The sequence below is a fragment of the Chiloscyllium plagiosum genome, unplaced genomic scaffold (assembly GCF_037043375.1).
Source record: "Chiloscyllium plagiosum isolate Xiang-an unplaced genomic scaffold, Cpla_swu_hap1 HiC_scaffold_15, whole genome shotgun sequence".
NCBI classification, from domain to species: Eukaryota; Metazoa; Chordata; class Chondrichthyes; order Orectolobiformes; family Hemiscylliidae; genus Chiloscyllium; species Chiloscyllium plagiosum.
Genome location: NW_028270153.1, coordinates 66,580,178 through 66,595,127, shown reverse-complemented (window position 1 = coordinate 66,595,127; position 14,950 = coordinate 66,580,178). Strand labels below are relative to the sequence as shown.

Here is a 14,950-nt window from a genome sequence, read left to right as displayed (position 1 = left end):
ATGTGTTATAATTAAAAGCCTGATGATCAGTTTAGTAGGATGTTTTAATAGAAGGGAGCATTATAATGTGAGTGGGACCTACAGTTTGGAATCTGCTGACATCAAAGATACAGTAGTGTTCAAAGTTTTTCGAATGTTTAGTATTTCACACAATGTGGCTGTACTAAAATTGATGGAAGAATCTGCCAAGTACATTGATGTAATATAATTAATACTTTGTTTTCTTGTAGTCTGATCCTCTTGGCTTAAATGCAACTTTGGAGTCAGGTGAAGGAGATTCAGCAACTGACAGTGGACAAAGGAAGCGACGGCATTCTGATGATACTCAGCAGCAGTCAGCAAACAGCTTTAAAAAACCACGAGTAGGTTTCACCTGGTATTTGAATGTCATCTGCAGAAAAAGTTTAGATTCTTTCACAACAGTGTATATATTAATGACCACTTTATGCTCTCTTTATTTATTTTTTACTTTGACAAGCAGGCTTCAGCTTCAGAACTGTGATATAAATGAGCTTTCGCTGTAATGTATAGTAATGATGTTGGCATATAGAATCATGGAGCTGTCAGGAGAAATGATTTATTCCATTGTATCTGGTCTTTGATAGAGCGAATCATTTAGTCCCATCCCTTGTTTTACACCAAAGCTCTGTATAGTTTGCAATTAATTCAATTCTGTTTCTACCACCCTATAAGAAAGTTAATTACAGATCATAACAACTATCTGTTTTAAAGGCATTTTTTGTCAGCTCTAATACCTTTTTCTCTTTTTAATCACCATCTCAGCTTCGTCACATAGCTGAATGCCCTCATTTCTTGTATCATTCTAATAAATTATTTTAACACCCTGTTTGTCCTTTGATCTATACTTGGCACATTCTTAGTTATCTATATAGCATCTGAAACCACACAATGGCCTGGATTTTCCAGCAGGCAATTGGCAAATCTGCAGTGTAGATGGGAGTTGTGAATGGTACAATTGGCACTTAAAGAGATTAGATTAGATTAGATTCCCTCCAGTGTGGAAACAGGCCCTTTGGCCCAACCAGTCCACACCGACCCTCCGAAGAGTACCCCACCCAAACCCATTTCCCTCTGACTAATGCACCTAACACTATGGGCAATTTAGCATGGTCAATTCACCTGCCCTGCACATCTTTGGACTGTGGGAGGAAACCAGAGCACCCGGAGAAACCCATACGTGGAGAATGTGCAAACTCCACACAGATAGTCGCCCGAGACTGTAATCGAACCTGGGACCCTGGTGCTGTGAGGCAGCAGTGCTAACCACTGAGCCACTGTGCTGTCAAATGATTGAAACCAGTAGAAAAGAAACAGACTTTGATATAAAATAGCTTATTTATTCACTCGCCAGTTTGGCACTACTATTGCAAAGCTATTTCACTCCTTGTATCTAACAATGTTTAGATAAATTGTCATTTGGTAATGTCCAATTTGAGCATTGCTGAAAAAAAAACATTTCATTGAAGTTTTTGTCTTGTAATCATCTGAACATTCATAAGAATGCTAAAGTAGGGGAGAAGAGCATCTTATGTTGTACGAGAAGAGAATGTTGATTGTTAGACTCCGATTGTTAGAGGTATTACCACGTGAATGCACTATTTCAATGATAACTGACATTCTCCCTGTGTAGAGTAACAGGGATAAATGTAGAGTAACAGGATAGGGGAATGGGTCTGGCTGGGTTACTTTTTGGACAGTCAGTTGTGGACTTGTTGGGCCAAATGGCCTGTTCAGCACTGTGGGGATTCTAAGTTCATTTCACAACAACCAATGTTCTTAATAATCTGCATGAGTGAGCAAACTCATAGTGATCTGGAAGTGACAGATAATGTGCCTGAAAAAGACTTGTAACTGACAGTTAAAAGTTAAGCTTTGTTTACATTTATAGCCCAGCAGCTTGACTTCACTTGATCAAGTCATTGCTCTTAGAAGTGAACTAGAGAAGACTACACTTATTTTGTTGAGTTGGAACAGGTGCAGTCTGAATCTTGATGAAGGGTTTTGGCTTGAAATGTTGACTTTCCTGCCCCTCGAATGCTGTCTGACCTGCTGTGCTTTTCTCGCTCCACATTTATTTACTCTGGATTCCAGCATCCACAGTCCTTACTGTCTCCCAGTCTGTGTACATGTTCTTTCTGTGTGCAAAGAACAGAGTCATGTGTACATATATGTAATTGCCAGTACATTAAAGTACACCACACTGGGAGCCAGATTGATCATCTTGAATTGGTTCTGAATACACTGGGAATTATTTAGAGTTATTTAGATACTAATTGAGTCAAGATTAGAGTGGTGCTGGAAAAGCACGGCAGGTCAGGCAGCATCTGAGGAGCAGGAAAATCAACGTTTTTGGGAAAAGCCCTTAAACAGGAATGAGGCTGGAAGCCTCGGGAGTATCTCTCCACCCATTCTGGGAATGATCATACCTTGCTTATTGTGAACAGCTGAAAGGAGCATGCTATTTGATATTACCCGTGCGTCTAGAATAGAGTAGAATCCCTACAGTGTGGAAATAGGCCCTTCGACGCAACAAGTCCACAGTGATCCTCTGCAGAGTAACCCACCCAGACCTATTCCTCTACCCTTTTTTTAAACCCCTGTCTAATGCACGCAACCTACACATCCCAGAACACAATGGGCAATTTTAGCATGGCCAATTCACCTAACCACCTGTGGGAGGAAACCGGACCACCTGGAGGAAATCCACACAGATGCAGAGAGGATGTGCAAACTCCGCACAGACAGTCACCCGAGGTGGGAATTGAACTCGAATCCCTGGTGCTGTGAGGCAGCAATGCTAACCACTGAGCCACTGTGTTAACTCTTTGACATATGTGGCCTATGCTCATAGAATGACAGCTTCAGTGAAATTCATGTACCGTATGTTGTTTTCCATTTCATTGAAATTCTTCTCCTGATGTGTGCAAGCCTTGACAAAATGTGTCAGCAATGTTTTTCAGCAATAGCTAAAGGTTATGTTGACAATAGTTTCTGAGTTCAGAGTATAATTTACCTTTGTCTAACTATTGAAAAATGTTGCAAATGAAATTGTTGAACTTTTTTCCCTTTCTTTCTACAGATAGACACACCATTGACCCCCACAACTCTGATAGTTCCCATTTCTCCTATCGCCACCGCCACCGCCACTCCCAGCACACCTGCCTCCCGAACAAGCCGAATTAATTCAGCTGATGAGAAACAACAGCTAGCACCAACATCAGCACAAGCATCGGCAACAGCAGCATCCTGCTCATTGACTTCACCACCTATGCCTACTCCTGCACCTGCACCTGCACCCGCACCTGCACCTGCACCTGCACCTGCACCTGCACCCATCCGTCCTACAGCGTAAGTGCATAACCACAAATTCAGACTGCGGGGACTTTTAGTCTTTAAGTTTGTTACATGATATATTTGGAATTTGTCATTGTGGTATTTGTGAAAATCGACTGGCCAGCAACAAATACTCAATCAAACCAAAGTTACTCACAATCAAACCAGGATAGGACTGGTGATCGGTCCAATTAGAACTTACTGAATTTCCTGAGATTTTACTGTTCCTGTTTGGCCGATAGGACAGCCTTGGTATTCCTCTGCACCGAGAATCAGCCCAGTGAATCTTCTTTGAATGTGTCTCTTGTATTGATTGTAACAAGCTCAGCCAGGTAGACCTCATAGAATATGAATTCCCTGATTAAGGCTTTTAATTTGGTTCAATCAGGGAGTTCTGGGTAACAGATATAAACAGGAATGTCAGAGGTTCTGTTCACTCTGAGAGCTGGGTCTGAGGAAGCTACATCAGTGTCAAATAGTATGCACATGTAAATAAAGGTGACTTGGTGACGGGATACCGGGCTCTTTGGAGTTATTTCACTTCTGGTACACTGATCTCAATGGCACTCTTCCAGTTATACGTTGCCATCCTGAAAATGTCCCCACCCCAATTTTCCATCTTTTAGCCAATTCTCTATCCATGCTAATGTGCTACCTCAGCATCATAGGCTATTGTTGTTTTATATATCCTAATGTGTAGAATGTTATCAAACACCTTCTGGCAATCCAGTTATATTATGTCCATCGGTCCCTCTTAATCTATTTTGCTTGTTATCAGAGAATTCTAAAGAATTTGTTAGGTATAATTTCCCCCTCATGAAGCCGTGCTGACTCTGTCTGATTATATTACATATTTCTACATGCTTTACTATTACATCCTTTATTACAGAGTCTAATATTTTCCTTATGACAGATGTTAAGCTAACTGGCCTATAGTTACCTGATTTTGTCGTCTTCCCTTTTTGAATAAGTGTTCCATTGGCAGTTTTCCATTCTTCCAGCACTTTTTGAGAATCTAAGGCTTCCTGGAAGATTACTATCAATGTATCCAGTATCTACGGTTACTTCTTCTCATATCCTAGGATGCATCCCATCACATCAAGGAGACCTATCGGCTTTTAGCCCCATTAGTTTTCCTGGTACTTTTTCTTTAGTGATAGTTATTGTTTTAATTTCCTTCCACCCCTTTTTGCCCCTTGATTATTTGTAATTTTTGGAGTGACGTTTGGTCTTCGACTGTGAAGTCTGATGCAAATTATTTATTCAACTCTTTTGCCATTTCTTAGTTCCCCATTATCATATTCTCAGCGTTAATTTCAAAAGGGCTGTGTTCACTTTGATCTCTTTGTTCCTTTTTATTATCTTAAACAAGCTTTTCCTGTCTGCCTTGGAAGTTGCAAGCTTACTCTCAAAGTTTATTTTTTCCCTCTTTATTACTTTTCTTGTCATTTTCTGTTGATTTTTAAAACCAAATCCTCTGGCATAATTCTAACCTTTGCCAAATTGAATGTTTTTTTGTTTTCAATTAGACACTATCTTTAATTTCCCTGGTTGATCATGGTTGATTTATCCCTTTCCTCGAGTCTTCCTGCAATTGTTCCTTAACTTTCTTTGCTGCTAAACTCCTTTCTCAGTCCACTCCAGATAGCTCTGCCCTCATTCCTTTGTTTGTTTATCTTTATTAAAGTTTAGCTCAGTTTTTCTGCCTCACATTTTCCCTTACAGACTGAATACAAAATTCTACTATATTATGATCACTGTTTTCTGGAGAGTCCCTCGAGATCCAATTGTATGAAACAATTAGGTAGCTTAATAAAATGTTATGATTTATCACTAGGGGAATTGAATAGAAAAGTAAAGAGGTTAGGCTTCAGTTATACAGGGCATTGGTGAGACCACATATAGAATTCTGTGCATAGTATTGCTCATCTTATTGAAGGAAGGGTGTAAATGTGTTGGATGCAGTTCAGAGAAGGGTTTACCCGATTAAGAACTGGGACAGGAAGGTTGTTTTCTGAGGAAAGGACATATAAGTTAGGCTTGTATCCATTGGAGTTTAAAGAATAAGAGCTGATTTGCTTGAAACATGTAAGATGGTCTTAACAGAGTGGATATGGAAAGGATATTTCCTTTTGGGGGAGAATCTAGAAAGATGAGAAAGTTTTAAAATCTGGGTCACCAACTTCAAACAATTTAGGCAAGATGTTTTATCTGAGTGGGTTATGAGTCTTTGGAATTCTTCCTGAAGAAGTGATAGAAGCAGAGTCCTTGAATGCCTTTATGGTATACAAGAGGTTTAAAGGTTAGCAAGGATAAGGTGGCAATGCAGGTTTAAGGTTGCAGTCAGATCAGCCTGATCTTATTGAATGGTAGAGGAAGTTTGAGGAACTAAACAACTTCCTCCTGATCTTAATTCAAAAGTTCCAGAGCTCCTCCCTGTCACATTTCAGAGCACCTCCATGTTGTGTTGCAGGTCACATACCAGAGCACCTTCCTGTCTTGTTTGGGAATGTTTCCAAAGCTCAGTGATGATGATAATTGTATTGGAAAGTCACTGATGACTGGTTGAGGCTGTTGGAGGTGGGAAGTCGTGTGGTGAAATGTCCAGGACTATGTCCACCTGAATCTGCAATTCTACTAAAGTTGAATTCTATTCAGAGGATGAGGGATCTGTAATTAAAGTTGATAATCTAGCATGGTGGGGAAGTAAACAATTCACAAATGTAAAGAGGAAGTTGCAGAATCAGAATAGATGGTGCAATAACTTATTCCTTTGAAATTCTTTGTCTACATATTAATTAATATAAAAGGTTCAGCTAACAAGTAATATCAACAGGCACGAAGTGAGAGAGTTAGGTATGAATAGTGATATGGGACTCTTTGGAGAGTTCAGTCATGTTTAAAAACCATGGGGATGCATATTGATTCTGTCAGTTTGGATTCTATGATTGTGAATTTACAATCCTTGTGTTGCAGTGTGTACTGGGATCTTGATATTCCAACTAATGCAGTGATAAAGGAGCGTCCTCCAATTGAGATGCTTCCGCCACACCCAGATGTGGAGATATTACGTGCACAGCTGACAGTGAAACTGAGGCAACACTACCAGGAGCTGTGCCAGCAAAGAGAAGGTAACTTCCACAGGGATGTAGATATATTTTGTTCCACATAGTGATGTTGCTCGTCCTGATGAGCCTGGAAAAAATTACTAAGTAAAGAAAACCATGCTTCATAATTCAGACTTTTATCTACTAAGAAAGCTTGGTTTTCCTATCCTCTGTATTGGCCAAAATAATTTAGAACCTATATTTTGAAAAGGAGGCACCATTTGAGGGCACGGTTAGATGTAGCTCAGTAGAAGTGCTTTTGAAACAGAAAGTTGTCAGTTCAGATTTGAGCACATAATTTAACATGACAGAGCATAACTGAGGCAGTGGTGTACTTTTGATGACATCTTTATTTGGGTGTGACATCAAACTGAGGCCCCATCTGTTCTCTCAGGTGAACTGAGAGATTCAGTTATACTATATGAATGAGCAAAGAACTCTTCTAATGACCTAACCCATTAATATTCATTTATTGCCCCCACAAGTCATCTATCTCATTGCTTGTGTTGGGGGATCACTGCACTCAAATTGATAGCTACATTTCTCTGAATTGAAACAAAAATTATACTTCCAGAGTGACTTGTTGGATGTAAAGCATTTGGGTGTTTACAAGTCTTTTAATTCACAGATTATTTTCATCTCTGGTAGATTCTAACCTTTGCTGAGCACCAGTCACTATGTGGTATAATGCCAAGATTAGAGTGGTGCTGGAAAAGCACAGCAGGTCAGGCAGCATCCGGAGGAGCAGAAAAATTGATGTTTCGGGCAGAAGCCCTTCAACAGGAAGGGCTTTTGCCCGAAACATCAATTTTCCTGCTCCTGCCTGACCTGCAGTGCTTTTCCAGCACCTCTCTAATCTTGATTCTAATCTCCAGCATCTGCAGTATCCACCTCTGCCCTGTGGTATAATTGAATATTATGGACGTGTTAACTCTAGAGGGCACACAGCGTAAATGATCCTGACCTCGTCCAAACTCCAGTGTGAAATTTCCATTACTGATCGCTGGACAGGCTTCCGTTGGGTCTGGTTGCTGTATCTTAACTGCCAGCTGGACTTAAGACAACCAAGTCAGAACAGACCAATGGCAAACACGAGTGGGGAATAGAGTGGACATGGACATGTGAAGCCGATGATAGCTAACCCCAGCCCAGGCACTTAGTTAGTCTTGTGGAATCACCCAGAGAAAACCACATGTGACTAAAGTTCACATTTTTATTTTGAGTATTGTTCATTTTGGGATAATCTATTGTCTGTACCAACAATTTAAGGGCAACATGCTTTTCTGGTTTTCACTTCTTGCGTTTGCAAGAGACCGTATCTTTTTATTTTTGGACTTTGGGTTGAAAGTGAAGAAAATGGACATTGCTTTTAAAGAAAAGGGAGAATATGCAAGGAGGTTTTTGCATTATTGGAAAACAAGTGAAGCAAGTGATGTATATGAGACAATATGAGTGTTTGGGGACATAGAGTCCAGACAAACTGGCACCATCTGTTGTGGGTTTAGGAAAGCTCACCATAATAACAGCCCTCTGATTTGTCCAGCTGCATCTTATCATAGATCCTGTGAGGAAAATGCAAACAGAAGCAAGGAGAAACCTCCAGAAATTGGCTGCATTGACATTTCTTTGATCGCTTCTGTTGTAAATTTATGCTCTCGAATTTTCTGTCCAAAGGGACAGGAAAGCTGCATTTAGAGACCTGAAAGAAATAATTATAAAGTCCAAGGGAAAAGGAGACCCCCAGGTCCAACCAGTCAATCAGTGGACTAAAGATTGACCAGTGCTGTGCTGATAGCGTTTTGCCACCATCAAAGAATATGGGATTGTGAGAAGAATCTCAGTGCAGAAAATGTTGTTTTGACAGAAGAATTTTAGTTATGAAGTGAGATTGGTTAGATTATTGTTTGCCATGGAGAGAATGAGACTAGGGAAGGGTAGGATTCAGATGTATAAAATTATGAGGGCCATAGATAGGATAGACAGGAAGGGACTTTGCCTTGGCAGAGGGATCCATGGCCAGGGGTGGAGATTTAAAGTAAGCAGCAGGAGGTTGAGAGGGGATGGAGGAAAACAAAAATTTGCCCAGAGGGTGATGGGAATTTGAAACTCACAGCTTGTAAAAGTGGTAGAGACAGACACTCTCATAACATTTAAAATAAGTTTTGTATGCCAAAGCATACAAGGCTATCAGTCAAGTGCTGGGAATGGGATTAGAATAGTTAGGTGCTTGTTTTTGACTGGTTTGCAGACTCAATGGGTCAAAGGGCATTTTCTTCTGCTTTAGACCTCAATGAGACCATCCAGTTTTTGTGAAATGGATTGGCAATACAGAATTGCATTTCCTTGACTACCTTTCTTTCGCTCCATCCATGTTTGTGACTTGTGTATTTCTCTTTGTGCGACTTTTAGTTTGTGCGTGCATGTTAAAATTTAAAAGGGCAAAGGTTTAAATTGTATAGTCATAAGTTAGCAGTTAATTTTCCTTGTTTTTGTCATTTATTAAGAAAATCAATTTGCTTACAATAAATAGTTACAGGTACACAGTCCTTTTTCCAAAACCCTTGGTGCCGGCTGTTTCTCGGAATTCCGAATTTTTCGGATTTTGGCATAAGTGACAGTTTAACAGTGAAATAAAAAAAATTTACCAAACAGCAGATGCACCTGTGAGTAATACAAGTGCTGAGACAGAATTGACGCCTGCCTGTGCTGGGCCAGGCCGCCATGTCACATCTGAGTGACGTGGGTCGAGTGGGTATGGAGTTGGGTTAACTGTTTGCACTCCAAACAACCTTGTTATGAAAAAAAAACTTCACAAAAAGAACTTCGGATTTTGGGGCTTTTCAGATTTTGGGATTTTGGATAAAGGATTGTGTACCTGTATTTTCTTCTTAATGACATAAAAAGCTGGTGTGTATCTCTTTTAACCTGAATGAAACAGTTAGGTAATTTGGCAATTTTGGTAGTTTAATAAAATTTTCATATTTGTGGCAACTTTGACAAGAGTGGAGCTTGGTGTGGTTCACTCTCCACATTGAGTCCTGACATATTGCTAATGTAGCTTCTATTTTCAATTAAAGATCTGTGATTACATTGCTTGATTTACTCAGGCATAAGCTAATGGGCCACTCGTGCTAAGGGTTTGTTATATTATGCCAAGCAGGTGTTACGTGAATTAGGAATAAATGGAATTTTCATCCTCCATCCCATAGCAACCCAGGAAACATTCTATCTTTAGACTAAGTTTCCAGCTGCTCCATATGAGAAGGGTCTTTGATTCCTGTTTAACATCCGTTTGATTGCTCTGGTAGGGATTGAGCCACCTCGTGACTCTTTTAATCGCTGGCTTCTGGAGCGCAAGGCCATCGATAAAGGCAAGGACCCGCTGCTGCCCAGTGACTGTGATCCTGTTGTCTCTCCCTCCATGTTTCGTGAAGTGATGAATGACATTCCTATCAGGTAACAGAAATGTCCTTTTGTGATATGGGCTATATTAAATATACCTTCAACTGTAGTAAAGCACATACCAATTTCACCCCTTCCCACCTGCTGCTGCCACCTGCCCAAAAAGTGTATGCTGCTTATGACAAGCTTTGCTTCCCATCTTTGGGAGAGTAACATTATACATGTGCCTTATCCCCTACCTAAACCAGTGAAAAAGATGAAGCCTATGCCTGTTTACAGAACCACATATGCAGGTGATAGTGATACTTATTTGGACCACATGTTGAATACTGTGTATTTAAAAGGGGGTTGGTTAGCTCAGTTGGCTGGACAGCTGCATGTGGCCTTGGTAACAGGATTAGACCGGGTCAATGCAGAAAGCATATTCCTGATGACAATGGAGTCCACAATCAGTGATCACACTCTGAGGATATGGCAACATAAGAACAGGAGTAGGGCCATTCAGTCTCTCAAGCCTGTTCCACCATTCAATAAGATCATGACTGATCTGCGAGGAACTGCATATACCTGCCTTTGGTCCATAGCTCCCTTCACACCTTTGCATAATAAAAAAATCATCTATCTCAGATTTAAAATAAACAACTGATGCAGCATCCACTGATGTTTGTGGAAGAGTATTCCAAATATATGTGTTCCTTTGTGTGTAGAAGTGCTTCCTGAACGGTCTGGCCCTAATTTCGGACTCTGCCTGCTAGTTCTAGAATTCCTAACCACTGGATATAGTTTATCTTATTGACTATGTTTTCTTCCTGTTAATATCTTGAAGATGTTGATCAGGTTACCCCTTAACCATCTAATTCTAGAGAAAACATGCCTAATTTTTGTAATCTCTCCTCATAACTTAAACAAGAATCGAAATTGTTGAAAATTCTAAGTGGATCATTAAGGCTGATTGTCCAACTCAGTACCATGTTCCTGCTATTTTCCTGTACCCTTTGATCCTTTTAGCCCCAGGAATTATATCTAACGCCTTTACTTGGCAGAGAAAAACTTAGCTCATTAACTTGCTTGATTATTTTCTGCACCTGTTGATGACATTTTCAAGATTTATGCACCAAATCTCATTAGACATCCACTGTATTTAACTTCATACCATCTAGAAAGTATTGTATTCCTTTTTTTGGTCCAAAATAGGTAACCTCATACTTGTTTGCATTTAATTTCATCTGTCACAGTTTTGCCCATTCACTTAGTCTATCAATATCCCTTTGTAATTTAATGCTATCTTAATGGGGTAGGCCATTTATAACTGAGATGAGAATGTCTTTACCCAGAATTCTCTGCCACGGAGAGAAGGAGTTAGAGATAGTTCTTCTGGCTGAAGGGAGCATAGGGCATGGGGGCGATAGCAGGAACATGTTACTGAGTTGGATGATCAGCAATAATCATACTGAATTGTGGAGCGGGCAAGTTAGCTCTGTCATTTAGATGGCAGATTTGTCATGCAGAGTGATGCCAACCATGTGGGGTTCAATTGCCACACTGGCTGAGGTTGCTATGAAGGACTCTTCTTCTCATTCTCTCCTCTCACCTGGAGTCTGGTGACCCACAAATTAAACCACCACCAGTCATTTCTCTTGTTAATGAGAGAGCAACCCCATGGTTTGATGAGATTATGGCAACCTTTTGCTGTGTGAATTTCTGATCACCATATTAGAAAAATAATATAGAGGCACTGGAGAGAGTATAGAGAGAGATTTACAACAGTGATGCAAGACATTGGTAGGTATACATATCAGAAGAGGATTTTCATGCAAGGTCTCTTTGAGTGCAATGAAAGTAAACACTCTGCACACTGAGACCCGTATCAAAACAGCATCTCTTGTAATAATTGTGTATTGGAAGGATCATGCCATAATTATTAAAGATTTTACTTGACTATTTTGGTTTCAATTTTTTAAATGTGACATTAGTTTCTGCATTGAAGATGGAATGCTGAAATTAAAATGTAGCTTTGTACTTTCATTTAAAGGTTGTCTCGCATTAAGTACAGGGAGGAAGCCCGGAGACTGCTTTTCAAATATGCTGAGTCTGCAAAACGGATGATTGAATCCAGGTATTATTTTAAATCTGCTTTTGGGATCACTGGCAAGGGCAATATTTATTGCCCATCTCTAACTATTCTCCAGAATGAGCTACCTTCTTGAATCTCTGCTGTCTATCCACAGTGTTACTTGTTACTAAACAAAATTACTTGTTCTGTAGTAACTTCATACAACTGAGTAGGCTGTTGGATCTCTTCAGTGAAGAGTCAGCCGTATTGCTGTGGATTTGAAGTCATATGAAGGGTAGACCAGATAAGATAGTAGGTTTCTTCACTGAGGTACATTAGAGAACCAAGTGAGCTTTTACAGGCTGGTCATTTCCTGTTCATTATTAATGCCACTATAATTTTCTTGCAGCATAATTAATTAATTTTAAATTCTCTTTGGTGTTGTTATTTTGAACATTAGTTTGACCTTGTGTGTCTGGAGCATAAGCCCAGCCCTCTGGATAGCTAGTTGAGTTATGCAATGATCTCCTATCTCAGGGCCAGCTTTTCAGAAAAACTCTCGGAGGTTTCAAGGTGTCAGTTATATTTTGACAAACTCTGGCACATAGTCTGACAGGTATTCTCTGTGATGCCTTCAATCTCTCAGAATTCTGAGTTACAGATATTCAGAGATTTTGAGAATTCTCATTGTTGTATAAAGACTCTGTTAAGTCTCAGTGTCAGATATTCAGACATACATCAGGACTTCTTACTGTCGGATATTCAGACAGCCTGTTAATTCTCAGTTTGGGTATTCTGATAAACTGTATGAATTTGTTCTTTATTTTGTGTAATGAACTGTTGGTAACGAGCATCTGCAGCCTCATCTGAATATGTTTCAGTGACCAAACACTACATTAAGCAACTACAAAAAAACTTTAACATATGGTCAATCAAACCAGATTTCATTCTTGGGTTTTACTTGTTCATTATCTTTAGCTGGGATCTGATTGTGAAATCATCCAGCATGCATAAACCCTACAATAATAGCATGCAGACTGATATCAACAGCTCGGTTAAAATAGCATGTACTGAATGTTTTTAAACTGTAGAATTTTTTCTTCTGTTTGAAGACCAGCACATTTAAATGCCTTGACAGTTCCAAGGGTATTTAATGGCTTGAGAGCTTATCTTTAGTTTGAAGACCAGCCAGGTTTGGGAGGCAGGGCTTCTGAAATCTGAGTACTAGCGGCAGTTTGAGAATTTATCTCCACTTTTTGTCCATCTTTGTCTGCTTTTACAATCCAAAGGGAAACTTGACCTCTGCCCCTTTCCCATGGGATTCCTGTACCTCTCCCAAAGAGTACTTACTTCTCCAATGAACTCCAGTACAGTTAAACCTCTTGAAAAGTGAAAAGCTTCCAGGTGATATACAACATGGAAAGGTGAAATAAAGACCAATATTCCATTTGCTTTCCTTATTACCTGCTAAACTTATACTCTAGTTTTTTTTGTGATTTACGCATGAGGGACACCCAAATCCCTTGATACAGTAGTTTTCCATAGTCTCTCTCCATTTAAAAATATTCAGCTCCTCTGAACTTCCTGCTACCTGACATTTTCCTGTATTATATTCCATCTTCCAAGTTTTTACCCATTTATTTCAAATGTCTTTCTCTCTTTGTGGACTCTTTATGTCATCCATATCATTTGCCTATATTGGTGTTACCTGCAAACTTGGTGATAGGACATTCACCTCCCTCCTGGAGCACATCTTCAGTGTACTATTGCTGGTATTTGGTCAGGGCTCATAGTCTTTGCAGTATCCAGTGCCTTCAGTGTTTCTTGATGTCACATAGACTGAGTTGAATTGTTTGAAGACTGGCATCTATTGCTAGGGACAGCAGGAGAGCGAGGCTGAGATGGATCACTCGGTACTTCTAGCTGAAGATTGTTACAAGTGCTTCAGCTTTCTCTTTTGCATTGATGTGCTGGGCTTCCCTATTGCTGAAGATGTGGATATTTATGGAGCCTCCACCTCCTATTAGTTGTTTAATTGGTTACCAGAATTCATGGCTGGATATGGCAGGATTGCAGAGCCTATATCTGATTCATTTGTTTAGAATTTGTTTAGCTGTATGTTTGTTGCTTCTGTTGTTTGGCATACAAGTTATCCTGTCTAGTTTGATACCTTAGTTTTGTATTTGCCTGCAGTTATTCCTGGCATTTCATCTTGCAGTTCTCACTGAACCACCATTGATCTCCTGTTTAATGGTAATGGTAGAGTGAGGAATATAAAATACTACATGGTTACACACTGTAGTTGAATACAGTTCTGGTGCTGCTGATGTCCCACAGTGCCTCAAGGATGCTGGATCCGTTCAAAGTCTGTTTGATAGCACAGTGGTCATACCACACAACTTGATTGAGGGAATCCTTAACATGAACACGGAACTTAGTGTTCAGAAGGAACGTACCAGAGTCACTCTTACCAGTGCTGTCATTGATGGATGCATCTGGTGCAGATAGATTGCTGAGAACAAGGTCAAGTAGATTCTTCATTTTTCTTTTACCACCTGCTCCAGGCCCAGACTCAATGCTGTGTTCTTTTGGACTTGGTCAGTAGTGATGCTACTGAGCCACTCCTAGAGGTGGACATTGAAGTCCTCCAGCAGCTAACTTATGTCCTTAACAAGATCTGTAGTACGTATGCCACCAAGAGCTGGATAATTGGCTGCAGATTAGAACTGGTGTTGCAAAGCATAGAGTGATTCCATTAAAAGGAAGGCTGTGTATTCACTTGGGTAAGGGTGGTGGGGAGGATGCTCTAAACTGTATTTCTTGCTATTGTTTGATTTTAGGTCTAAGTAATTGGAAGGAAATGGATGCCTGCATGTGCCTGGAACGCATTGCCAGCGGAGGTGGTAGAGGTGGGCACGGTAGTGGCATGTAAGATGTATCTAGACAGATACATGAATGGGCAGGGAGCATAGGAATGCAGACCCTTAGAAAATAGGTGACAAATTAGATAGAGGATCTGGATTGGCACAGGCTT

The 14,950-nt window shown here is 40.1% G+C and overlaps 1 protein-coding gene across 2 annotated transcripts in view; it reads left to right on the top strand.

Moving 5' to 3' along the window:
- The window catches only part of pcif1 (phosphorylated CTD interacting factor 1), a 121,795-nt gene that overhangs the window by 45,855 nt on the left and 60,990 nt on the right, over window positions 1-14,950 (top strand). For both annotated transcript variants that reach the window (XM_087995004.1, XM_087995005.1), the window contains exons 4-8: window positions 231-362; window positions 3,101-3,369; window positions 6,331-6,485; window positions 9,770-9,917; window positions 11,896-11,979. In XM_087995004.1, the coding sequence (XP_087851130.1) occupies window positions 231-362; window positions 3,101-3,369; window positions 6,331-6,485; window positions 9,770-9,917; window positions 11,896-11,979 (788 nt within the window). The remainder of the gene's footprint in view (window positions 1-230; window positions 363-3,100; window positions 3,370-6,330; window positions 6,486-9,769; window positions 9,918-11,895; window positions 11,980-14,950) is intronic.